At 57.3% G+C, this 25,031-nt stretch overlaps 2 protein-coding genes across 12 annotated transcripts; one reads left to right on the top strand and one right to left on the bottom strand.

The window, feature by feature from the left end:
- Positions 1–511: 511 nt before the first annotated feature.
- NHERF1 (NHERF family PDZ scaffold protein 1) lies at positions 512–18,516 on the top strand. The gene is made up of 6 exons (XM_045813916.2): positions 512–1,221; positions 12,759–12,920; positions 13,739–13,892; positions 16,052–16,092; positions 17,295–17,384; positions 17,615–18,516. Exons 1-6 carry the CDS (start codon positions 760–762, stop codon positions 17,804–17,806), a joined length of 1,101 nt encoding a protein of 366 aa, XP_045669872.1. The 5' UTR covers positions 512–759; the 3' UTR covers positions 17,807–18,516.
- Positions 18,277–24,975, bottom strand: NAT9 (N-acetyltransferase 9). Of its 11 annotated transcripts, none has more exons than XR_006782705.2 (8): positions 24,762–24,961; positions 24,217–24,302; positions 22,582–22,691; positions 21,903–22,046; positions 21,209–21,268; positions 20,913–21,007; positions 20,580–20,802; positions 19,077–19,216 (listed from the first exon to the last, which is right to left on the bottom strand). XR_006782705.2 is itself a non-coding variant. In XM_045813930.2 (7 exons), exons 2-7 carry the CDS (start codon positions 24,291–24,293, stop codon positions 20,668–20,670), a joined length of 621 nt encoding a protein of 206 aa, XP_045669886.2. In that variant the 5' UTR covers positions 24,294–24,302; positions 24,820–24,970; the 3' UTR covers positions 19,073–20,667. The 11 variants fall into 11 exon arrangements, 8 of the variants coding, with proteins under 8 accessions (XP_087710256.1, XP_087710260.1, XP_087710258.1 ...); XR_006782704.2 differs by having other exon boundaries at positions 19,082–19,216; positions 20,256–20,802; XR_015721246.1 differs by having other exon boundaries at positions 19,097–19,216; positions 19,684–20,802.
- Between the last annotated feature and the right edge of the window lie 56 nt (positions 24,976–25,031).

The raw sequence follows: 25,031 nt of genomic DNA, 5'->3' as shown, positions 1-25,031 counted from the left end.
GAAATACCGTTATTCAAACAACTTTGTTGGGTCGGAGGTGGACCCAGTCTTACTCGCAAGACTTCTGGAACCCCGCAGCCCCAGAGCTGGAGCGGTTTCCCCGGCAACAGTCGCTCCCCACCCCCTACCCTCCCAAACCCCTCACTGGAGTACGCGCAAGGATTTAGCTAAAAGTCGTTAAAACGTTACAGTCCTTTACCCGTGGGTTGGCTCTCCTCAATCCCCACCAAAGGTAAGGAAAATCAGAAGCCTAAGGGCCCCTCCGCCCAGTACCGGGAACTCGCCCCGCCCCCCGCCTCAACTTCGGCCACTTGGTAACAAACACTTCCACTTCCTGAGCCCTCTTTCTTCTCTCGCCGCGGGGCGCCGCGCGGAGCACAGGACCCCGCCCCCGCGCGTTCCCATTGGCCTGCGTCGTTCACCCGGCCCGAGCGCCCCTGCCTGTGGTCTCTGATTGGGCCGTGGTGTCCACACCCTCGATGCGGCCCCGCCCCCGGAATAAGGGGCTGTAGCAGTTTCGAGAGCGCTCAGACGCCGCGCCGAGTGGGGATTGGTCCACGCTCTCCTGCTTCGAGTCCTCAGAGTTCGCGGCCGCAGCTCGCCGCACACCTGTTCGTTCAGCCCACCCGGCGGCGCGGGGATTCTCTGCAGTGCTTCCTCCCGCCTGCCGGTCCGCAGGGCGGCGAGAAGGGTTGGACCGTCCCGCCTCCGGCTCCCAACGGGACCCCAAATCGCACCACTGAGCCGTCGCAGGGCGAGATGAGCGCGGACGCGGCGGCCGGGGCGCCCCTACCCCGGCTCTGCTGTCTGGAGAAGGGCCCGAACGGCTATGGCTTCCACCTGCACGGGGAGAAGGGCAAGGTGGGCCAGTTCATCAGACTGGTGGAGCCCGGTTCGCCAGCCGAGAAGGCGGGGCTGCTGGCCGGAGACCGGCTGGTGGAGGTGAACGGCGAGAACGTAGAGAAGGAGACCCACCAACAGGTGGTGAGCCGCATCCGCGCCGCGCTCAACGCCGTGCGCCTGCTGGTGGTGGATCCCGAGACGGACGAGCGGCTGCAGAAGCTGGGTGTCCAGGTCCGGGAGGAGCTGCTGCATGCCCAGGACGGGCCCGGGCAGGCCGAGCCGCCGGCCGCCACCGAGGCGCAGGGGGCTAGTGGCGAAAATGAGCCACAGGCCGCCGCGCCGGAGCCGCGCGAAACCGAGAAGAGCCGTCCGGAGCAGGTAAGTGTGGGCCCTGACCCGGCAGCGACAAAAAGGGGGTGGGAGGGGAAAGGGGGAGGAGACCGAGGCGCCCCTCGGACGTGCAACCGCGCGCCTGCCTCTCTTTCTGAAACTAGATCCTCGACGGGGAGACTGCTTCCGCCTACCGACAGGTCGCATTGGCTTGGGGCTGCGTCCCGTTACCCCCACGCCCCTTCCCAGACTGGGCTGGGACCCTGAGCGCCTTGCCACCTGCACTTCTTGCCCCTTGGCCTTTGGGAGTGGGAGTGAGGAAGGGCAGATCAAGGGAGCGCAGTACCCTTTCCTCTGCTCTGTTGGCGGTGTCTGTTCCCATTCTTCAGAACCTCCCAGGCCTGCACCTCCTCGACCACCCCACTCCCACCCGCCCCAGAGGTGCCAGTTTCCTCTCTGGCCCCTGTGGGTGGTAGCTGAAGCTGGGGTGAAGCGACTGCCACCCCGACTTCAGAAAGCTAGAGGAATAACAACCCCTTTTCTGTGCGGAGCCCCGGCACAAGGAGGGGAGGGTCTCGGACAGAGTTCTCCAGGCACCACCCCACCCCCGCCACTGGTGCGTGTATCATTAACTTCAGCGCGGCTGGACTTCATCCTCCTGAAGTACGGTGTGACTTTTAAGAAGAGAGGAAGCCCCACCGGCTCAGGGCGATGTGTGGGGGTGGGGTGCCGGGAGGAGGTGCAGAGGCGTCTCGGGGGTGGTGGCGGCTCTGCCACCCAGGAGGATTTATGAGTCTCAGGAATGTGAGGAGTAAGCGCTAGCTTGTATCTGGGAAGGGGAGGGGAGGACTTTGGAAGAAGAGAGAGGGTGGGGAGGAGGATGGGGAGAGAGTGGTCTGGTGTTGCTCGGCCATGCAGAAGCCAGAGGAAATCGCCAGGGACAGGTGGTCTTGCCCTGTCATTGTCTGTCTCACTCCAGTCCCGGGACAGCAAGCAGGGTGGTTGCTTTTTTTGCCCATGTTTGTGTTTCCCCAGACGATCCAAGTTTGAATCAGCTGCAGGAGGGGCAGTAGCAAAACAGGAGTTGTGATGAGAGCCTTCTGTCCCCAGAGAGTGAAGGGGGAGGCCTTAGGGTGCAGACGGTGGGGAGCAGAGCCTGGGCCTCCCAGGGCCCGTTTGGCTTGCACCAGCTCTCCACCTGGTGGCGGCGTGTGGCAGGAGTGTCCATGATGCCAGCTGAAGCCTCCCTGGACAGAGAAAGGGCACCCTTCAGCCTTAAGGTTGAAGGTGGAGCCCGAGAGGACCAGCTGGCTTGGTGGAAGTGAAGGAAGTGAGGTCACCAGGAACCCCATCCAGCCAGAGCTGGGTGCTGGGAATACCAGGGCCGCCAGGCTCCCGCTTCCTGCCACTGCCAAGCTGGCATTGGCAAGGATGGGGGAGGGGTCAGAGCATCCCTGGCAGGAGTTTGACACCAGGGAGTTGGAACCCATGACCTCTGGTCCCAGGCAGAAATCCCGTTTGAACTTTGTGCTGAGCTGTGTGTATCAATTTGCCATTCCCCCCCCCCTTTTTTTTTGCTGGACTTTGGCACTGGCACAAGTAACCACCTCCCCACTCCCCATCCCCCGCCAAGATGCTGTTATGTTCAGCTCCTCCCCTTGCCCTTTCTTTCTTTCTTTCTTTCTTTCTTTCTTTCTTTCTTTCTTTCTTTCTTTCTTTCTTTTTTTTTTTGCTGCCGGGTACAGGAGGATCTGGGGGGAGATGGAAGATGCCAGGGGCGTGGAGGCTTGACTTAGCATGTGCACTCCCACCATGCCATCTGAAAAAGCAGCGGAGCTTGACTTTCTATTTCTGGGTGACCACAGAATCAGATTCCCCCAGGTGGTGACGTGACATCTGCATTTGTGCGTATTTTGTTAGGCCAGAAGGGAGTGGAATACCCTCCAGTGGTCCTGGGGACACCATCCCCAGGCCTCTTGGGGTTTCAGGTCAACAGGCAAGCCACAGAACTTCTCTGAGCCTTGGTTCTCCCATCTGTAAAGTGGGGAGTGTCACTCTAGGAGTGACACCTGCTGCCTCTAGGATTTTACAAAGAGTGGGAAGTACTGGAGGGGCGCCTGGGTGGCGCAGTCGTTAAGCGTCTGCCTTTGGCTCAGGGCGTGATCCCGGCGTTCTGGGGTCAAGCCCCACATCAGTCTCCTCAGCTGGGAGCCTGCTTCTTCCTCTTCCACTCCCCCTGCTTGTGTTCCCTCTCTCACACTGTCTTTGTCAAATAAATCAATAAAATCTTAAAAAAAAAAAAAAAAAAAGAGTGGGAAGTACTTGAGTCCCAAGTGGATGCTGAATTGAGCACCTTTTTGCCCAGACATTTGTGCGAGGACGCTTTCATCCTCACACAAAGCCAGTCCCTCTGGTAGGAAATTCCCATGAAATCTGGGATGGTAGCCGTGCAGGTGACCCACCCTGTCATTGCAAGGGGGAAAAAAAAAGTTAATAAACATAGTAAGACTTACTTTTTCCCTGAAAGGTGTCTCATAAAAAGAATTTGCGTTTTGGCCTGAATTTGTTTGCAGAGTGGGGACTGTTACGGTATCTTCATTCTTGTTACGGTATCTACGGTATCTTGGTTCTCACAAGTGAGAAAGGTGTTCAGTGAACAAGTGCCACGCAGAGATTGGGTGGCAGGTGCCATCTCTTTGGGAAGACCAGGCTGGGTCGAGAATCATACAGGACGGAGGGTAGGGGGTGCCTGTAGTACTGTCGGAGGAGGAAGGGGAGGAGATGTCCAGCTGTGCCCACCTGCTCCACTGGTGGCTCCCCCCACCCCTACTCAGGGAAGAGCAGCAGCACCCTGCTCACAGCCCCCGCAGTCACAGTGGCAGATGGGCCGCAGGCCTGAGCCACCTCCGCTGTTCTAGCTGGGCCACCTCAAGCCAAGTGTCTTAACCTCCCTAGGCCTCTGTTTCCTCTTGCGTAAGTTGGGAGCGTCGCAGCTGCCACCTGGGGAGGTCTGTAAAGGGGTAGCTCCGTGCCTGGCACTAAGTAACTGCTCGGCACTCGGTGCTGTGGGTATTTCACAGTGGTGGTTACGTGCCCGCCCACGGGCAGCCGGCCCTGGACCTGCCCCTCCCTGGGCAAGTGCAGCTGTGTCCAGGCCTGGCTGTCTGTGAATGCTCAGTCGGAGGCCCCTGTTCTTGAATAAGCAAAAGGTGTTCCATAGCCCTTCCCAATCTGGCAGCCCGACGAAACCCTTCAGCCTGGCAACCTGTCAGTCCCGTTCTCCACGAGGCACGTTCTCCAAAACCACTCACAGCCCGCAGAGCCTTTCCTCGACCTCGCTGGCAGAGTGAGCTTTTTCTTCGCTCCCCTCCTCCTCCCGGTCCTGCACATTTCTTATTGCTATGAACACAATACTCGAATCATCTGTTCATGATCTTGACCCGCTGCGGTGGTGAGAGGGGTGAAGGCTGTGGCTGCTTTGTGTTTTATATCCGCAGTGCCTGGCGCACACTAGGGAGGGGCGCGCGTAATTTTTGAATGAATGAATGAATGCATAACAGCCGTAAGGCACCTTATCCTAATTCTTCTCAGTCCAGCACACCTGGGCCTGTTTGTGCCTCAGACACACCCAGAGATCGAAATTACAAGCAGAATCTACCCACAACATTTTCTTGCTTGCTAGCAGCTTCCATTGGGGGACTAGAAAGCTAAAGTGGTCCATTGTCGCCTATAAATCTCAGCTTCTACCTCTGTGAAATGGGAACACCAGAACCCACCTTGCAGGGTTTTGGGGAAATTTGATGAGATGATAGGTGTGTGTGTGTCAGTGCCCAGCTTGAGGTGTGTCCTTGCCAGACCTGAACCTGATCCCAGAGGCAAAAACAGTGCAGGCTGGGGTGCCGGGCTGGCTCAGTCCATGGAGCGTGTGACTCCTGGTCTCGGGGTTGTGAGTTTGGTCCCCACGTTGGGCATGGAGCCTGCTTAAAAAATAAATTTTCAGTGCCTAGATGGCTTAGTGGGTTGAGCGGCTGCCTTCAGCTCAGGTCATGATCCCAGGGTCCTGGGATTGAGCCCCACATCTCGCTCCCTGCTCAGCGGGGAGTCTGCTTCTCCCTCTCCCTCTGCTCCTCCCCGCCCAGATTGTTCATACGCTCACTCACTCTCTCTCTCTCAAATAAATAAATAAAATCTTTTTAAAAATAAATAAAATTTAAATTAAAAAAAAAAAGAAAGAAAAACAGGGCAGGCACCCTAGGCAGCAAGGTGGGCGGGTGGGCACAGTTTCCTGGCAGCCTACCAACTGCTTTCCCAGGACGGGCAGGCCATTACCCACTGGTCAAGTTGGAGTTGGGGAGGGCAGAACAGAGTCTGAGCTCTAAGATGTTTGGATTTTAAATAGACAGGGCGTGTGACAGTTTGAGTGTTGTTGGTTCCTTCTCTTACGCCACGTATTTGGGATCTCTTCTCCCCTGGTTCCTACCTGCAGCTTCCTATAAAGTTAAATCAATAATTCTGGAGGTAATTGTCTTGGAGACAGAATGGAGGGTCCTTCTCCGTATGTCTGGATGCGGGCCTTTCTCTTCCTGTCCAGACTTCCCATCCCATGGGGCCCTGAGGAGGCGGGGGAGCACTTAGGAATTAGTGCTGCAGGCCTTTTACAGAGAGAAGCCAGAGTTCTCGACCCCAGCTCCTCTGCTTTTTGCTGCTCTGAGATGCAGTAGCCGAGCCGGGAAGGCAGCTCAGAGTTCCAGTGCAGCCTGGTCCCCTAAAGATACTGATGTCCATTTCGTGGATTCCCTATGACAGCCCTGCGAGTTAGGTAGGAGTTTCTCCATTTTGTGAACGGATAGTGATCGTTCAGTAAATGGTAGCTATTATTTTTGTCTGGCAGTGTGCTGTGTACTAAACATGCCTTATGTCGGGGCGCCTGGGTGGCTCAATCTGTTAAAGCATCCGACTCTTGGTTTCCGCTCAGGTCATGAGATCTCATCTTTCTCTCTCTCTCTCAAATAAATATTTTAAAAAATAAACAAAAAAATAATAATGCCTTATGTCATGCAATCTACGAAACCGCCCCATGAGGCCGATACTAGCCCTCATGGTCTACACGGAAACGGAGGCTTGGTCAGTTCAGGTGGGCGGCCCCAGGGCTCTGAGCACTATAGTGAGACCTTACCACATGGACGGGGGTGTATCTTGGAAGCCGGCTCTTCTGACTCCAGTGCCTGCGTATCCATTCAGCCACACAGTTGGGTTGTACTTGAGGGCCTGACTATCCAGCTGGAGGTCTCTGCCCGTCACATTCTGGGCCACATAAGAGCCATCACAGTGGAATAAATTCAGGCTGCTTGCACCAGCTCTTTGCAAGAAAGGGTCCCGGTAGCTTCTGTCTCTAGGGGTTATCCTTCGGCACCACCAGGAAAATGCCCAGAAGTGGCCTGGCTCCTGGTCCCCTCTTTCTCCTGTGATGGGCTGGGATCTGGAGTCTGGCCATCAAGTCTCTACCTTACCCCAACCCCCTGCGTCCTAAGAACCCACCCTTGCTGACTCTGGGGCTTCCCTGTAGCACAGAAGGCCCCCGCTGAAGGCCAACCTTGACTGTTGGCCTTGGCCTTCCTACACCCTTCGAGTAGGACAAGTCATCATGTCCCCAACCCTCTGGGCAACATTTAGGTTCCTTTGCCCTAGAAAAGGGTGAGTGGCACAGATTCCCTCATTCACTCCTTGCTGTGTAGTCTGAGGCCTGAGCTGTGACTTCTGGAGTCAAAGGCTCCTGCCTCCCCTAGGTGTGTTACAAGGTCATGGAGCCCAATTCAGATGTGGGTGTGGAAAGAAAATAGCAAATGTTGGGTATGGGAAGGGTGATTCAGAAATGTGTTTGCGGGGGGAGCCCGGGTGGCTCGGTCAGTTGAGTGTCCACTCATGATTTTCAGCTCAGGTCATGATCGTGGGGTCATGGGATAGAGCCAGGTGATGGGACTCGGCCCTCAGCAGAGACTCTACTTGAGATTCTCCCCACTTGCACATGCGCCCCCCCCCAAAATAAATAAATCTTAAAAAAAAAAAAGTTTTAGGGGCTGACAGCCTAACGATGGAGAGTGAGGCCTCTGGAATACCAGCAGGCTGTTGTGGCAGCCCCCGGCCCTGTGTGGCTTGTAGCACTTGAAATGTGCTCGTCCCAACCGAGATGTGCTGGAATTCAGAAACACACACCAGATTTTGAAGATTCCTACAAACAAAAAATTATTAATAATTTTGAAGTGGATTGAAATGGTAGCAGTTTGGGTATATTACGTGAAATAAGATAATTATAATTAATTTTTAATTTCTTTTTTATTTTAATGTGACCACTGGGAAATTTTGAATTGCCTACCTGCCTGACAGTCTGGTCCTGTTGGTCAGTGCTGCTCCCCATCTGAGTTCAGAGCCTGCCTTCTCCTCCCCTCCGCTGTGTACTTGAGCAATTTATGTGACCTTTTTGAACCTGAGTTCCCTCTTCTGGGAACTGAGGGCAGTAATACCTTCCTCACAGGATTAGAATTGGGTTTGAATGAGAAAATGTACATGAAATCTGGTGCGGTCCTTGGCACACAGTACGTGCTCGGTAAACATTAGCTGCTGTTGTTGTTTATTAATAGAGCCCTAATTACACAAGCTCTCTGAAGGTCTTTGTCCCTCTCAGGACAGCAGTTAAATCCAGTGACTTCTGGGAGGAGGGTGAGGAAGAGGAGGGCTGAGGGTGCAGTGCCCACGGAGCAGGCGGGCATGGGGCGGCCAGCCTGGATGCTGTCCAGCCAGCAGCAGCCCACGTACCAGCCTGCTCCGTCCCAGGCTTGCCCAGCCCTGGGGAGACCTGAGCCAGACTCCTTCGGGTGGGTCTCTGGTCGGCACCAGGAGAAAGGAACCAACCAGAGGGAGAAGCTGGCTCAGGGCCCCTGCGTGGGGCCTGGGAGAAGCAGCTCCCTCTTCAGCATACGTCTCCCTCCCGGATCCCACCCGGATCCACCCAGCTGGGCTCCCGAGAGGGGCCTTCCCGTGAGAAACAAGAAGGGCAAGATCGGGGGCTAGAGTAGCTCCTGTTTTGCAAATGGAGGTGTCCAACATCCCTCGGTCTGCACAGACCTGAGCGGGGAAGGCCTTGTCGGATGAAGTGAAGCCACACCAGGGCCGCGAGGCCTGGGTCAGTGGCCACCAAGGCTTTTTTGTACCTTGGGTGAGGAGAGGATGCCTTTAGCCTAGAGTTCTGGACACTGGCCAGCAGTCTGAGCTCCTGGTCACTTCCCGACCTGTACTGAGGACAGTGCCCCCTTGCTGCCCGGTCACATGTCACCCTCAGGCCAGGCCAGCTCTCGCCCATCCATTGTGGCTTCCTTGAAGAGCTGGCAGTATACCCAAGCTTGTGTCTCTAGAGTTCCGTGGAACAACCGAGCTGCCTCCCAGAGTAGCCACCGTTCCTGATGCCCAGCATACCCCCCCCTCACGTCCCACCCCTACCAGAGCATCCAGGGCTCCTTCTGCCCACTCCCCTGTCCCCTTGTCGCCCACCCCATTGTCAGTGCTGACCTCCCTGGGGCGGCAGGCTTCGATCTTATCTGCATAAACAAGAGCCCTGGGCTGGGCTGGGCTGGGCTGGGCTGGGCTGGGCTGGCTTGGGGGAAGGGCAGTCCTGGGAGGTGAGGGTCACCTTTATTATTCCCCCAGCCACCCTCGTGGTCTTCCTGCTCTAACAGCCCATTCCTTTTGGGGCCCAGAGCTGGCTGGCCTTCTGGAAGCAGCCTAGCTGTTTTCTATAGGGCCCATCACCATGACACCGGCCAGGGAGGGGCCCAGCGCAATGGGGCGTTGGCCCCCAGCAGCCCTCCCCGAGGAGGAACAGGGAGCGGCCCTGGGCCTGTTCCCCAGAGACAGGCACTGGGATTAGGGTATCGACTTTCCTCGGCTTTCCAGGTGGTTGCTGCTGGTGCCTATTGAATTCCATCCCCACTGTCCGCTCTCTGGGCTGCCTGGGTGGAGGTGACTGGGTGGCCACTTGGGGCTGGGCTGAGCTCCCTGGGAGAGAAGAGGGAATGGAGGGGACGGCCACAGGGGGCCTGTGACAAGATTTGGGACAGCCTGACAACCTGAGGGTGGGAGAAGCCTCCAGGAGAAGAGTCTGAGGCAGCTCTCCTGGCAAGGTCTTTTCTGGAAAGCTTGTCTGGTGTTGCCTGGAAGTGAGACTCAGACCTGTCCCACCCGCCAGCCACCCCAGCTCATTTGTGCTGTCCTTCCTCTTGCTTCCAAGTCTCCACCAGACTCCTCACTGAGCAGGTCCTGATTTCTACTTCTGAGCTGTCATCGTCACGGGGAGTCCTGCCTGACACTCTGAACACTCTGAAGCCATGTTCCCCTTGAAGTTGCCTCCCCATCCCCAGCTTTGGACCCCTCTGGAGCCGGTACTGTGACCCCTTCCGAGCTCCGGGGGGGCCACACACCAGGACCAAGATGGCCTGGACTTGCCATCTGCCCCCTTTCCCCCGAGGCAGGACCCAGGTCCTACTTCAGCTCTGGGGGTGCAGGCCCAGGAGCCACAGAGGCCAGGCTCTGCCCAGGTACCTGGCCCCTCCCCACCAGATCCCCAGGGAGGCTGCCCCCAGGGAGGACTCCTGCCAGTACCAGCCTCACCCTGGCTGCTGGGATGGGCTCCTTGATGGGCTGACTCAGTATCTGGCAGTGACACCTCCTAGAGACAGCTGGGGGAGGGGTGGAGAAAAACAGGCTGGTCTTCCTGGAAGCATGAGAAGCCCCCACACCTCTCGTGGGAAGGGAGGGAGCGCCCAGAGACTTGGGAAGGAGGGAGGTGAATGGGGCTCTGTAGGTGCCTGAACACTTCAGAAAACCGCCTGGATCTTCTTGTCCCCCTGCTCAGCTACCCCCAGAGGGTAATGGAGCAGGTCCCAATGCAGGGGGAAGGGAGCAGTGAGGGAGCTGAGCCCCATTTCCTGCAATCCCCATGGCTTGGGACTGGCAGAGGGGAGCAAGTTTCAAAGCAGGCCCTCCGGCTTTAATGACAGGGCGCCACACGCGGTGCAGGGAAGCATGCCCATGCCGAGAAGCCTGCAGCACGGAGACCCAGGCCTGCCCGCCCTGCTGGCCAGGAGCACTCCCCGAACCGCTAGGCTGCCCCAGCCCAGGCCTGCCCACTGCGGCATTGCTTATCCCAAGCTCAGGCTGGAGCTCTGGCCGCAAGAGGCCTTGAGCACCCGGAAGGAAGGCTGTGGTTTCATCAGCGACCAGCTGCCTCCCAGCAGAGACTGCCGCCACTGTGGGAGAGCGACCCATGTTTATGACTCCTGCTGAGGCCTCCTCCCAGTCTGGACTTGGGTCCTTCAGGGCCAGCCCATGGATGGTGGAAGGAACATGGGGTCCAAGTCAGCGACCCTGTGGGAGCTCTGGCTCCTCCAGTGTGAGGCTGGGTGACATCAGGCAGTGGGTTTAACATCTGGACTCTCAGTTTCCCGGTCTTGAGAATGGGGGTGATCACAGGTTGCTATGGGAAGGCTCTTTGGAATGAGAGGAGGTGGGGAAGAGCAGGGAGGGCAGAGCTGCTCGCACCACCGCCCCCCCTTCCCCTGCATGGTTCTCCTCCCCACTTTCTCAGGGTGACTGCGGGCTGTGCCTGGCTGGGGCAGAAAGCTGAGCCTCCACGGTCTGCAACTGGTCAGACCTGTTCCTGCTCACCTCAGCCTGGGGGAGGGCTGGCCTGGCAGCTTTGTGGAGGGATTAGCTGGAGGGGAGAAGAGCCTCACTTACTCCTGAACAAGATCCTGTGGGGGCTGCCAGGGGATAAGCAGCAGCAGGCGGGGAGGAGGGGGGCCCTCCTGGGATTGCACCCTGCTGACAGGGAGAGGTGGGAAGAAGAGAATGCTTCACAACCATGGCCCCCCCCCGGCTGCCCCCCCACTTTTTTATGCTTGCTTCTCTGGCTTTGCTATTGCTATGGGGTGAGGGGATCCTGCTGAAGGAGAAACTAGGGAAGGGCCCAGGGCCTCTGGCGTAGATCAGGGTGTACACAGGTCCAGCCATCACCCCTCCTTCCTGTCTTCGTCTCCTCACACCCCCCCCCACCACCACCAACATCCTGAAACACAGCAAGACCTGCCCGGGCACTTGAAGGAAGGCAAAGTCACCCTTGGGCCACCCCCACCCCCCATGAGAGTGGAGGGGTGGGGAGCTCCAGGTGGGAGCTGCCTCCTGGGACTGGCAAGTTGGGGCAGGAAGCCCGTAAGCCCTCCTCGCCTTCCCCGCCTTCCCCGTCTCCCTGGCCAGCTCTCCTCCCAGTTCAGGGACTGGCGTTTCAGAGCAACCTGGCCCCCCCCCAGAATCTCCCTTCTCGGCTTCATGTGACTATTCGGTAGTGTTCCCAGCATGGGGAAGGTCTGCGTGTGCACAGGGATTTTGAAGTTGTGAAGTGTTCCCACCTGCGTGGATTATTCCACTGGACTTCACAGCGACCCTGGGACCCTATAAATGAGGAACCTGAGGCGCAAGAAGGAAATGACTTGCCCGGGGTCGCACAGCTGCTAAGTGGGGGAAGCTGACACTGGGCCGGGGCCTTGACTCCGGCCTTTGCTCATTGCCTGGTGGCCTGGGGGACTGGCCCGCACTAGCAGGCTGGCTGCTGCAGCCCTGTCCAGGCCAGGGAGGAAGGGGAGAGGGACCTTGGGCTTAGGCTTCTGGTCGAGGTTTCAGTTGCTGGCCCCATGCACACCCAGATTCCCTCCATCATGTAAATGTGTCCTAGGGCTGCAGTGTCTAAGCTAAGCTGCTTAAGTTGGACCAAGGATGGTAAAGACCATTTTCAGCTGAGTGTCGAGTGCTGCAGAGAAACCTGCCTGAGCCCTTTCAGTCCCCACTCTGGGCCCTGGCCACAGCCATGCTGGGCTCCCTGCAGCCCAGCCCTGCTTTCATGGCCCCTTCCCCATTCAGGGTTCCCCAGTAGGGTCTTTGGGGTTCTGCTGCTGTCTTTGCCCTCAGACTTCTGCTGGTGGGGGGGTCCCTGTCCCATGCAGGACCCCTGGCTGTGTTTCCCCCAGGTCTGGGGTCATCTGGCCACCTGCTTCCTTTTGGCTGGGCCTTTTGGCATGGATGGGGAAAGGCTTTACTATAAACATGCTGACCAGCTTGCAGTAAACACCTGCCCTGTCTCCTGCCCTGCAGAGAACTGGCTACCAAGGGGCCCGGGATCCCCAGTCACCCAGCCAGGGTAGCCAGACTGAACTTTTACAGGGGAGGGATAAGGTAGCAATCAAAATAACACAATTAACTTCAGAATGCCACAAGGGGAGGGACTTGAGCTAGTCTGGTCCCACCTAGCATTTGCCGGGAGGAGGTAACTGGCTTGGACGGGGCACCTGGGCAGTTTGCTACAATGCCAGGTCTTCTGGGTCCCAGCCCAGCATTCTCTCAAATTGCTGTGTGGGATCTCAGCAAACTTGTCTGCTTCTCATGTGTTCCTTGTGGGGGAGGGGAAGGGGTCAGGCACGGGGCAGGGAGGGCGGGACCTAGGATGACAGAGAATGGCCACGGACCCTCCTTTATCCCCACAGCATGAGCTGCGGCCTCGGCTCTGCACCATGAAGAAGGGTGCCAACGGCTACGGCTTCAACTTGCACAGCGACAAGTCCAAGCCAGGCCAGTTCATCCGGGCAGTGGACCCAGACTCACCTGCCGAGGCCTCAGGGCTCCGGGCTCAGGACCGCATCGTGGAGGTAATGCTTCTCACTCTCCTTCCAGGCACCTCCTTCCTGCCTACCGCCACACAGATAAGCAGTTCGTGGGGCAGCCACCACACCACCTGCTCCTTGGTTAGCCCAAGGGGTCCAGGCACCCCATAGATGCCAGATGGAGGGAGGGAGCCAGAGAGAGGAGAAGCATGGTGGGAGGGTAGGAAGGAGGGAAGGATGGGCGGTAGATGGTGGATGGACTTTTTTCCTGCCCCTCTTCTCTGGGTTCTTATTCACCGAGAGACACACTCGGTGGCTCAGGATTCACCCGGCCATCCCAGTAGACGTGTGGGGCCGCCCACAGAGTTTCCTCCTGCCTGAGGCCTCCTTGCTGCCGGGCACACTCAGACTCTCTAGTGCGGTGCTCAAGAGGAAAGGACACATGAACCCCGTGCCATGGGCAAGCCCCAGAATCTCAGTCTTAGAACCTTAGAGCTAGAAGAACAGCTCTCCCAAGACTTCTCATTTTACACGTGAGCAGACCACGGCCCAGTGCGGGAAGTCGGGCACAAGTACATAGGAACGCTCAGGCCCATCCCAGGCCTCCCTGATCTTTCCTGTCCTTCTGTCACAGCTGTGTTTGTTTAGTCTTTTCTAGATATTTTCTTTGGCTTTTCTCATGTGTCCTGCCTCCTCATTTGACTGTCAAGTGGGAGGACCGCTTGGCTAAGTTCAAGACTCCACAGGCAAGGGGGAGCTTCGTGTCCCCAGACTGCCAGCTGACCAAGGACACGAAGAGGACCGTTCATACCGCCTCTGCCTACCCCCCCAAAACTGCCAGTAACCCCTGCCTCCACCCACAGGTGAACGGGGTCTGTGTGGAAGGCAAGCAGCACGGGGATGTGGTATCTGCCATCAAGGCTGGTGGGGACGAGACCAAGCTGCTGGTGGTAGACAAGGAGACTGATGAGTTCTTCAAGAAATGCGGAGTGATCCCATCTCAGGAGCACCTGACTGGTAAGCCCCTGGAAGCCCCCAAGTCAAGGATGTTGGCCAGCGCCCTGGATTTTCCATGTCCCGGGCAAGGGGTGGGCAGGCTCCTGCTTATGAGCTCCCTCCCCTCCTTCAGGGGAGGCCAGAAGCATAGGTTGGGAAAGAGGGGCCTGATGTCAGGAGAGGAAGTGGGGATGGCAGTGGGTTTCTGAGGACGGCGTAGGACAGGATTAGGCTGGCACGAGGGACGCGAGACAGGACGGACGTACTTATTCCCAGGCCAAAGCTGTAGCACCGAAGGGAGGCCTCAGCCCCCAGCCCCTGCACTCCTAGTACATTCTCCAGGCAGCGCTCACGCAACAGAAGGGTTAACTCCAGCTTTGCTCGGTCAGATCAGAGTCCAGTGACGGGGGCCCAGTGCCTCCCCTCCCTTCTCTCAGGTTGTCTTGGAAACCCAGGCTCACTGGCTCTAGAGAGCAGTGGGTCCCTCCTTGGTCCCTGGGCCTCTGCCCTCCCCATCCCCCATATCACGCTGCCAAGCCTGGCACCTCCCCCTGCCTAAGCCCCAGCCACACAGGGGCAGGCTGCTGCCCAAGGGCAGGGAGGAGTTAAGCAAAGCTCTTCGCCCTGGTCTGGACTTTCTCCCTAGAAAGATGGCTCCTGGGGGAAGGGGAGGTAGGGTGGGTGGGACCTCTTTGGACTTTGCAGTGGGTGGGGCCTCCCTAAGCGTGTCAGGGTTTTATTTGTAGTGGGGTGATCCACCTGCAGGTCCTGCCACAGACATATCCCTAGGTGGAGGGTCCAGGTGGGCCCTGGGGGTTCCTGCAGGCAGGGATGGGTCAGGTGGAAGCTGACTCCAGGCAGGGGAGGTGGGGCACCACCTTACCCTTGTTTCCCAAGTTCACAGAAACCAGATTAACTCAGATAGTGGCCTTCCTCAGTGAGTGGGAAACTGAGGCCCCGAGAAGCCCCAGCCTTGCTCTTGGCCACATGGTGCGGGGAGGACAGCTGAGATCTGAATTCCACACGGCTCCTCAAATACCTTCCCCGGAGGCCTCCAGCATCCTTCCCCCACCTACCCCAAGGAAATCAGCCCTCAGACATTCCTTCCTCTTATCTCTCCCGGCTGGGTGGGATGGGCCCTGAGAAAGCCAGTGATTGCAGCCTCTGTAGCCTCCGGCCAGAGGAGCTGCACGGGGAGGGATCTGAGGGCAAGTCTCGGCAGGTATCTCTGAGGGGGGGGCCGGGGTCTCCAGGCTGCCCTGCCTTCCGCTCCTCCCAGCTGGGTGTAACTGCCCGCACAGAGAAGAATGCCGTCTTCCCAGCAGCTGCCTCCTGACCACATGAGATAGCCTGGGGGGGAGTGGGTGAGGGTCCCTGTGTCCCAGTGACCCCCTGCCCAGTCTCTGTGGGAAGAGGGTAGGTAGCAAAAGGGAGAAAAGGGTGAGAGTCAGCTATGTCGGACGTCCAGGCCACCAGGAAAGATGCATGTTGCTGGTACACTAAGAGCAGAGGAAACCCACCCAGGCCGACCAGCGCAAATAGTCCCACCTTGTTGGCCAGGTGGGGCCCCTACCTGAGTGAGCCCCTCACTGGGCTGGTCTGGTGTTCTCTCCTCCTGAACGCCCCTGCCCTGTGTCCCCTAACCCTCACATGGGCAAGCAGGAGTGGCGGTTATTTTCTCTTTCGGCTGAGGCAGGTACTAACCAGAATCTGGTGCCCAGGCCTGGGGATCTGCATTTCTAACAAGCTTCCCAGGTGATTCTTAGGCAGCCAGCCTGGAATTTCCTCCCCCTCTAGGACAGTGGTTTTTCCAAATTGCTCATTACCCATCCGTGGTTCTCAAGATCAACTTAGTAGGCAGAGACTAGCATACTTCTTTAAATGAAACCGAACTGAAAATACTGGAGAGCATTACAAGGTATAAGGGTGAATGTCACTTTGTCAGACTTGTTACACGCAGTGTGTGTGTGTGTGTGTGTGTGTGTATGCGCGCTGGGTCATCAGAATGTCAGGCGTACTTCCAGAGGGTTGCAGTCAAGAAACTTAAACACTGATGTAGGGCACAAGGTCTAATTATGGCCCAAACCCCGCAGCACTCCCTCCTCTCCAGGCGCCCCCTCCGTCTGCATTCCCCAGAGCTTCTGGACTCACCTCTGCTGGTTTGTTTTCCCTTCTCTTAGGTCCCTTGCCTGAGCCCTTTACCAACGGGGAGATTCAGAAGGTAAAGGCGGTCCCTCTAACGCTTCTCTGGCTCTCAAGCCCGGGGCTGCAGGAGAAGGGTGGAAGGCGGCATGGTTGGGACAAGGATGGCTGTCTGGCTCGGGCTGAAACTCCCATTTCCATGCTGCTCCCTCCCGAGCTCCGAGCTATAAAACTGCCGGTACACCCCTCAACCGGTACACCCCTCAACCGGTGCCGAGCCAAGGCAGTGGGGAGGGAGAGGCCTGGCCGCCCCTCTGCAGCCCGCCATCCTGGTGACAAGCCCCGCCTTCCACTCCCCACCGTACAGAAGAGGCCATTCTTCCCCCCAAGAACAGAGCTTCAGTGTCTGGACGCACGCTGCCTGGGCCTTGCTGCTTCCAGTCTGAATTGGAAGAACAAAGCCCCTCCCCCCCTCCCTGGGCAGAAGGGAAGAGAAGGCAGTGGAGGCTGGGGAAGAGATGGTGGGGCCTAGTGCCAGCTGAGGCCACAGAGGAACCCAGGCAGAGGCTGAGCACCAAGCTGAAGCCTTGGCCAAGACCTTCACTCTGAGACAGGCTGACTCCGAGTCAGACCACAGAGCAGGAGCTCTCTGCAGGGTCTGCTCAAAGGGTTCCCATCCCCAGGGGCTACTGCAAGGGGGGGTGGCCCTGGGCCACCTGAACCTTCTGTCACTCCATCTGTGGGCCTAGAACTCTCATCCCCCTTATTCCTTCAGAAAAGCCCTTCTTAGCTGCTTTGGGGTTAAGGTTTCAAGATTCTTGGGGTGAAGTCCCAGGAAACAGGTGGGCTGCAAGAAATTCAGGGAGTTACCACACAGTTCCCTGTATCAAGCAGAGGCCCTCAGTATCCCCACACTCCACAGTGCCCCTCCATGGTCACTGGCCCAAAAGGCTAGTCAACAATGAAGGCTACTTTGGGAGGGCTGGGGAGGTGGGGGGGCATGTGAGCAATTCAGCTAATCCCACGATGGTCCCTCCCACCTGGGTGGTGGAACCAGGCTGCCCTCTGATCCTTAGAGGAATGTAAATGTCAATCCCCGTGTCCCCCCCCCCCCCCCGTCCCACCCCCGGCAGACTCAGGCAGCGGGGCTTTGGGGTCGATGGGAAAGGCTTGAGTAGAGCTTTTCAGACTGAGGCACCTGTCTTCCCTGGGAATACCTTTCCTTGTCAGGACTTCCCCACCCCATCCCTTGCCAACCCACACCCCTCCTCTTTGTGCCAGGAGAATAGTCGTGAAGCTCTGGCCGAGGTGGCTTCCGAGAACCCCAGATCAGCCCTGACAAGATCCATCTCCAGTGATACCAGTGAGGAGGTAGGCTGCCGGTTGGGCGGGCAGAGGGTGGCACTGGGTTACAGGAAGGCCGTTCCCGGGCCACACTTGTTCCTGGCACACCAGCCTGCCTTGGAGGTCACATGCTATGCCACGTTCTGTCCTTGTGACCTGGCTTCCCTGGGCACTGCCCCAAGGGAGCCACCTTACTGAGGCTGAGGCTGGGACGCCTCGCCAGGCGCTGACTCCCGCCCTCTGCCGCTGCTTTGCAGCTGAATTCCCAGGACAGCCCCAGGAAACAGGACTCCACGGCACCCTCGTCTACCTCCTCCTCCTCTGACCCCATCTTGGACTTCAACGTCTCCCTGGCCGCGGCCAAAGAGAGGGCCCACCAGAAGCGCAGCAACAAGCGGGCCCCGCAGATGGACTGGAGCAAGAAAAACGAACTCTTCGGCAACCTCTGAGCATCTTCCCGCAGATGCCCAGGAAAGCTGGGGGGGCCTGGCCAGCCCCCAGGCTCCAACCCAGCTCCCTCGCCCTCCACCTCACTCACTTCCTGCCCCCCTCAATCGACACACAAATCAGCACAGCATCCCCCCCCATCAGTGAATCTGATTTTTTTAGAGAACTATGGCCTTCCCTTACCTCGGGGAAGGTGAATGTGTTTCCATCCTGCCCCAGTCAGAAAGCAGACTCTTTCCCGCTCCTCTCCTCACTGAGTGCTTCAGCCCCTCGTCACTCCCCAGGGACACTGGAACCCACAACCAAGCAAGGATGGGGGACCCGGTGAAAGGGCCTATTCCCTTGCAGCCCCAAGTGATGACTGAGTCCAGGTTGATCGAGAACTCCTGATGACAGCAACATTGTGGAATGGACAGGGGCCCATCATCCTTAGAGCTGTGGCTTGGGCATTTTATTTTTGTTCATTTGATTATTTTTATTATTTTTTTTTTTTTTTGAGTACAGTATCAGAGTTTAGAGGGATTTTTGTTTCCTTGATTAATGTGATTTTCCAGGTTGTTGCATCCAGGACACAGCGGGAACCTCAGCCTTAAAACTTTGTTTCTGCTCCTACCCCGGAACCCGGGGCAGCACGGGGAGGGTCTGGCTACCCCTGCCCAGCCACCCTATTGTAAGGAAACTCCCATCAGAAATTCAACTGGCTTCCAAACTGCCCCAGCCTCTGTGTGGTCTTTCAGAGCTCCGGGTGTTCCCAGGGAAGCCTCCGGCTGAGGGTGGGGTACAGCTGGAGGGGAGGACAGTCCAGAGTTCTCTGACTCCAGGTGGGGGAGTAGAACATGGGCAGCTGTGTTCAGAGGGCCTTGGGCCCCATAGCTGCCTGGGCTTTGCACAAGTCCCGTGGGAGTGGGACCTGCCCGGCTCCTGAATGCATGCAAGGGCTGTCCCGAGAAGCCTTTACTGTAGGAAGTGGGAGGGAAGAGCCGCATGCTCAGAGGACTTCATGCAGTTTCTAATTCAGGAGCACGGAAACTGAATCCTGGATGGAGCTGCATTTGCAATGCGAAGACCCGGCTTTAATCTTTTCCACTCACAGCCAGTTGGGTGCGGGATCCCCAGGAGTGGCCGGAGCTGGCAGCAGATTCTCCATTGAATCTGGCCATGGACATGACTAGAGGACAGCCGTCCAGGACATGCTCTATGGCAGGTGGGGTGGAGGGGACTTTCCAAGGGCAAAATACCGGTCTTCCTCAAGAGCTCCAGGTCTCTCCCAGCCCTGGCACCTGAGGCCACATCCTGGAAGTCAGCCAGGGTGATCCACAAGGGCTGAGACTGCCAGGCCCAGAGGTGCTTGGAGGGGAGGCAGGGAAGCTGATGCTCCAGGAGACCGCTAATCGACGAGGAGCCGGGAGGCCCTAGGGTTCAGAGAAGGCTCGATCACTATCTGGACAAGTTAGAGCTTAGATTCCCACCAGCCTTAAGAGAAACCATTCAAACCCTTTCACAGCCCCATGGCCTTGGGCCTGGCCCTCCCAACCTTGCCTCTAGCCTGTGAGCCCTGGTAGAAGCCCCTCACAGGTAAGCCAGGCCTGAAGACAGCTCCACAGGGCAGTGGATGGGGACTCCCCCCACCTCACCTCTTGGGTGGGGAAGCCGGGGTGGGGGGGAAGCCTCTGATGAAGCTCACGGTTGGAACTCCTATTGCTGAGGGGCCAGACACTACAAACCCCTTTGTACTCAGCCAGCAAAGTCAGATTCTAGTTTTCCACCTGCATGGAAGTGCTGGAATATGCCAGATTGGGGGGGGGGGGGCGGTGCTGGGAATTGAGGGCCCCAGTGATAGTTGTGGTTCCACTACCTTGTGCAAATCACTGCAACTCACCTGAAGGTTTCCCCCTCTGAGAATACCGAGTACCCTCGAGGGTCTCTTCCATGACCACGTTTTGAAATATGACTGGCCTCTCAATGACCGCGGAGATGACTGGACAGTTAGTTGGGAATTGAAAGGTTGTCTGCCAGGCAGCCCCGTCACCCCAAACCTGTGCCTCCGGCGCCCCCTTGTGGCTTTGTCGGGCGCAGCTGCTCCCAGAGGCCGAACGGTGAGGAGCAGAGTGGGAGGTCACAGGTCCCTTCAGGAAGGTACTGCTGAGTGGTTGCTGCTGCTTTCTGCAGCCCTTGCAACCAAGCAGAGGCTCCCAGCTTTACCAATAGACGGGTGCTCCAGCCACGAGGAGCTGTATCCAAAATACTCCTGGGCCCAAAGAGGAGAAGGAGCAAGGGCAAGGATACTCACCCACTTAACTTTCCAAGCCACCTGTCATTTAGGGCCTAGCTCACTCATTTCCAAACTTCTTGGGGTCACCCTGCTTCCGCACGACAAAAGCAGACTGAGCTCCTGCCCTGATCCTACCACACTGGACTGGATGCTGCAGGCTGGGCCTTCTGGTGGCTCACCTGCACGGAGGCCCAAGGAAAAGCCAGGAACGGTGCTATGCAGTAGGCTTTACTCCTAGCCAGGGCCTCCACCCCAGGGTGGCGCTGCTGGCCTTCCATTCACCAGGCCCCCATCCACCTCTGCTCCCACCTCCACCCTGCCTCCTGGGGATTCATGCTGTCCACTCCAGGTGCCGGGAGTCCAGGGCTGGCCGGGAGGATGGGCTGGCCCTGAAGTCACTCATCCACACTGCCAGGGTGAGGGAGGCCAAGGCAAGTCCGGGCCGGATTCCCAGGCTACAGAGGGGCCAGGGGCACTATGCCTCAAAGGCCCCGACAGTTCACCTTCTGTTACGGGGCTCTGGTCTTTTGGACTGCGTGGTCCCAGCACCCCCATTCACACAGGGTGGCTGTCCCCAAGGCCAGCTGTCTGTCAATGGGACTCTGACGACCCATCTATATAGCACTTCTCTTCCACGTGGCTGGTCTGCTCCAGAAGCCACTGCCGCTCATGCTCATTCATTGTCAGCCTGAGTGTCACCTCTTGGAAGACACTGTTCACGGCCACCTATGTGAGCCAGAGAAAGCAGGGGCAGCTAAGTTACAGCCACAAGCTCTAGCACCACTGGGCCCCACCACCCGCCCCAGGCCTCGCCCTCCCACCAGCCACATCCTTACCTGCTCAAAGTGAAGCTTCCGGAACATCCGGATACTTGGTTCATTTCCTTGCCCAATTTTAGCCTCAAACTTGGTCAGACCTAGTTTGGTCACTCCTCCCAGAGAAGATCGGAGAGAGGGACGAGCCACAGGATGAAGCATCCCCCTCACACCCCCTGCCCTTCCTCTCTCACTTTGCAGTGGAGGCACCTGTCACCTGCCCCCCACCCTCAGGCCTGAAGAAGGCTCACTCCCAACACTCCCCCACCCTCACCTGGGGCCTGGCCACTTCTCCACTGTTTCTCAGGCTTCCTTACCATAAGACATCATCATGAGAACCGCCTCGGTGCCAAAGCCTTTGCCCCTGCAGCTGGGCTCTAGGAGAAACAATGGCGACCATTGGCACCATGTGCCAGGCTCTGTTGCAGGCACAGCTGTGAGGCAGCCAAAACCTCATTTCATCCTCAACTCGAGACGGCTGGTACTATTATTGCCATTGTGCAGACAGGGAAACAGACACAGAGACACTGAAATGACTAGCACAAGGGCTCCCAGCTTAGAGGCACCAAGCAACCCGACCCCAAAGTCAACCCTTTAACCACAATATGCTGCCTCATCAGGACAGTCTTAGGGGAAGGCTATGGACCAAGGAGGACACAGACTAGAGGGGCTCCTCCCGCAGCATGGGAAGAAGCTCCAGAGAAGGTCCTTTATTTTGGGAGAGTCCCCAGTGCCCAGCCCCCCAGCGGGGATGGGGCAGAATGAAGTCTGAAGACCCCTGAAACCGAAGGTTAAATTCACCCCTAAGCAGAAGACCGGAATAAAGCAAACGACCACGGGTGGACTGGCAGGCCACTGGAGTGCCAGGCGGCAGCGTGCCCCAGCTCGAGGCTGGGCTCCCCAGTGCGGAACCTCCCACTGAGCTGAGTGCCCCACGCAGCCTCAGCTGGCTTAAGGTTCCGCAGCTCCAAGGGCCAGAAGGGAGGGAAGGCAGGGCCAGGTGGAACAAACCTGCAATCATGACCTCAATCTCCCCCAAGGAGGGGTCCCTTAGATCTGTGAGAAAGAGGTTTACATCTCCCGCCATGCAGCTGTCTTCAGTGGTGCTCGGCCGGGCCTGCCACTTCTCTGCATCCAGCACAATGAACGTACACTCTAAGGAGGGAGGTGACAGGGTTATCGCCTACCCTCCCCGAGGAGGCGAAGTGACGACAGTCTTCCTACCCAAACCAGAGAACTGTAGAACACTGTAGGAAAACAAGCCCAGAGCTTTCCTTAGCTGATGACAAAGCCCTAAACCTGCCTCACGCAGGAAAAGATGGGAGTCCAAACAGCAGCTCTGTTCTCAGACAGCAAGAACCACAACCGCTTCTGAGCAAGAGATGAGAGGGGCAGGGCCTCAATCTACAGCCAGAGCCCTAAATGCTTTACTTTCTCTAAGTCCTTCCAAGCCTGATGCAGTGAGTGGGGAAAATGACAGAAGCCTCAGTCACAGGGACTGGCTTCCATGGGCATCGGAGTATGACGGTTTCAGGCATCCTCCAGCCTTTCCATGAAGGGGTTTTCAGTTCCTGGGGCCCAAAAGGGCTACAGCTGGAATGAAAAAGGGAGGGAACCCGGAGACTGTCTCTGGAGCCAGCCCTCCCACTGCCAGCCCAGCCCAGCCCAGCCCAGGGCCTAGGCTCCTCACTGTCCGCATCTTCCCGCCAGCTCCGCTGCATCGAATACTCCTGCTCCAGTGTCAGCGGCTCGGAGGCTGTCAAACGCTGCAGCTCCTCTGATTTCATCCACTCGTGGTACCTGCAGGGACAGGCGGATGGCCTTTGGCCTGCAGGACCGATTCAGAAGTACGGGTCTGACATTTTATGAGATGAAGAAGTGGACGGTAGGAAGGAGAACTCCACAGGGCTAATAGAGCTCATAAAAGATCAAGGAGGGGGGCCCGGGTGGCTCAGTCAGTTAAGCGTCCGACCCTTGATTTCGGCTCAGGTCATGATTCAGGGGTTCTGAGATGGAGGCCTGGTCGGACCCCGAGATGGGCGTGGAGTCTGCTTGGGATTCTCTCTCTCCCTCTGCCCCTCCCACTGCTTGCACGAGGGCTCTCTCCTCTTAAAAAAAAAAAAAAATCCAAGGAAAGGATTATAATAGCTCCTTAGGCAGAAGGCCATAAGCACAAGACCAAGAAGCAGGCTGGTCTGACAAGAGACCAGCAGGAAGGGTCAGTTTTCTCTATCCAGCTTCCTGTTCTGTCTCAGGGGTCAGTGCGGGGGGAGTAGTCTGAAGTCAAACATTCCTCAAATTCCTGAGCAGAAGTATATGGCAAGCTGACCTCAGTAAGGATGGCTGGACATATCTCCACAAAGGCCAGACAGGAACCCCCAAAAAGAAAAAACTACAGGGGCACCTGGGTGGCTCAGTCAGTTAAGTGTCTGCCTTCAGCTCAGGTCATGATTCTGGGGTCCCGGGATCGAGCTCAATCAAGCCCTGACTGGGTTCCCTGCTCTGTGGAGAGCCTACTTCTCCTGTTCCCTCTATCCCCCTCCCCCTCAACACTTGTGTGCACATGCTCGCTCTCTCACTCACTCAAATAAAATCTTTTTAAAAAGAAAAGAAAAACTACAAGTGGAGAATATACCCCTAAATCACCACCATCCCAGCCTACCAGACATTCGCCAGCTGCCCCAGCAAGAGTCCCACCCTAAGACTCAGCTCTGGCCTGTCAAGAGTAGGCATCAGAACAACCCATTCGCTCAGTTTTATGAGCTAACCTTACGTCTTCAAGAACTGAGCATATTTGGAGCATCTGGGTGGCTCAGTCGGTTGAGCGGCCGGCTATGGGTTTCAGCTCAGGTCATGATCTCAGGGTCCTGGAATAGAGCCCAGTATCTGGACTCCACGCTCAGTGGGGAGCCTACTTCAGGATTCTCTCTCTCCTTCTGCCCCTCCCCCCACTCCCTATCTCTCTAAAATAAATAAATCTTTAAAAAAAAAAACTATGTATATTCACTGGCAACAGAGGAATGTCACTAATTTACAATTACGCAGTTTCTTTTCTTAAACACATTTAGTTTACACAAAATAATTCCTTGCTGAAGTCCAAAAAGGAAGCTGAGAGAATGAAAGGGAAAAGCAGAGGGAGGGGTGACTTCTTTCAGGGAAGTCCTCATCCTCTGCTTCAGGGCTCCCTTTTTTCTGTAATGACTTCTCACAGCAATATTTCTCCTTCTTAGAGAACACAGCTTCTGAGATTTGGGCTAAGGAAGGCTGACCCTCCTCACTGCATCTTGGAGAGCTGGTTTGTACCCCATGTTAGGTGGACGGTTACCTAGGCACGTGCTCTGCGGTGTAGGGTACCAGCACCACCTTCTTCCCCAGCAGCAAGGTGTTCTCATTTAACCTCATGGTAGCAGCCTGCAGGAGGGGAGGGCAAACACTTCAGGACCCTGTGTTTCCTCCCACTTAGGGTGGGAGCCCCGGGCCTTCAGTTCGTTAAACGCATCCCAGAGCTAAGCTGTCAGAAGAAACTTGGTCCTTCTTTCTTGCCAAACATTTCAGAGAACACGGACTCTAGACCTCTTGCGAGAAGGGGGAGACGGCCGGTTAAAGATGGTTATAAAATCCTTGCGTCGCATCTCAAGGGACTAAGCCTGAGCTGCCATTTCTGCGTGTCCCTTCCATCCCACCTCGCTGAACTAGGAAGCCTCAAACCCAAACACCAAAGCTCCCATCACGTGCCCCCGTCCCGAGACTCCGCCCCAGGATCACCCTTCAGACCCGCTTTAAGCCTATTTCCAGCCCCTCTTCCCAGCGACCACCCCAGCCACCGGACTCGGGCCCTCTCTCCTCCCCACCCACCAAGCCAGGTCTAACCAGGCCGCTTCGGGGTGAGACAGGCTTAAGTTCTCAGTCCCCTCCCTTTTGTAGGGACCTGTAGGCTACTCTTCTCGATCACCCCAACCAGCGGGGTCCCGGAGCGGCTCAGCTCACACCCACTCCCCGCCGACGAAAGCGTCCCCAGCAGCGGGGGCGATCCACCTCTTGCGACCAGCCCCGCTTCCCCTCCGTCCGGCTGCCCCCCTTTCCGCAAGCGCCTGGAAGTGCCCCTCCCCCGTTTCCGCCACGCAGACGGCAGCCGCCCCG

The sequence above is a fragment of the Ursus americanus genome, chromosome 23, assembly GCF_024610735.1.
Source record: "Ursus americanus isolate L20-20 chromosome 23, mUrsAme1.1.p, whole genome shotgun sequence".
In the NCBI taxonomy this organism is placed as follows: domain Eukaryota; kingdom Metazoa; phylum Chordata; class Mammalia; order Carnivora; family Ursidae; genus Ursus; species Ursus americanus.
The sequence above is the reverse complement of the archived record's forward strand: the minus strand, read 5'-3'. Positions and strand labels throughout refer to the sequence as shown.

Excerpts from the sequence above, each read along its gene's own strand:
- NHERF1 (XM_045813916.2), top strand. The coding sequence starts at position 760 with ATGAGCGCGGACGCGGCGGCCGGGGCGCCCCTACCCCGGCTCTGCTGT. Across the intron at positions 16,093-17,294 it reads CCAACGGGGAGATTCAGAAG|GAGAATAGTCGTGAAGCTCT; the intron begins GTAAAGGCGGTC and ends TCTTTGTGCCAG. Across the intron at positions 17,385-17,614 it reads CCAGTGATACCAGTGAGGAG|CTGAATTCCCAGGACAGCCC; the intron begins GTAGGCTGCCGG and ends GCTGCTTTGCAG.
- NAT9 (XM_087854130.1), bottom strand. The coding sequence starts at position 24,293 with ATGAGGTTAAATGAGAACACCTTGCTGCTGGGGAAGAAGGTGGTGCTG. Across the intron at positions 22,692-24,216 it reads ACCGCAGAGCACGTGCCTAG|GTACCACGAGTGGATGAAAT; the intron begins GTAACCGTCCAC and ends CTGTCCCTGCAG. Across the intron at positions 22,047-22,581 it reads CTGGCGGGAAGATGCGGACA|AGTGTACGTTCATTGTGCTG; the intron begins GTGAGGAGCCTA and ends CTCCCTCCTTAG.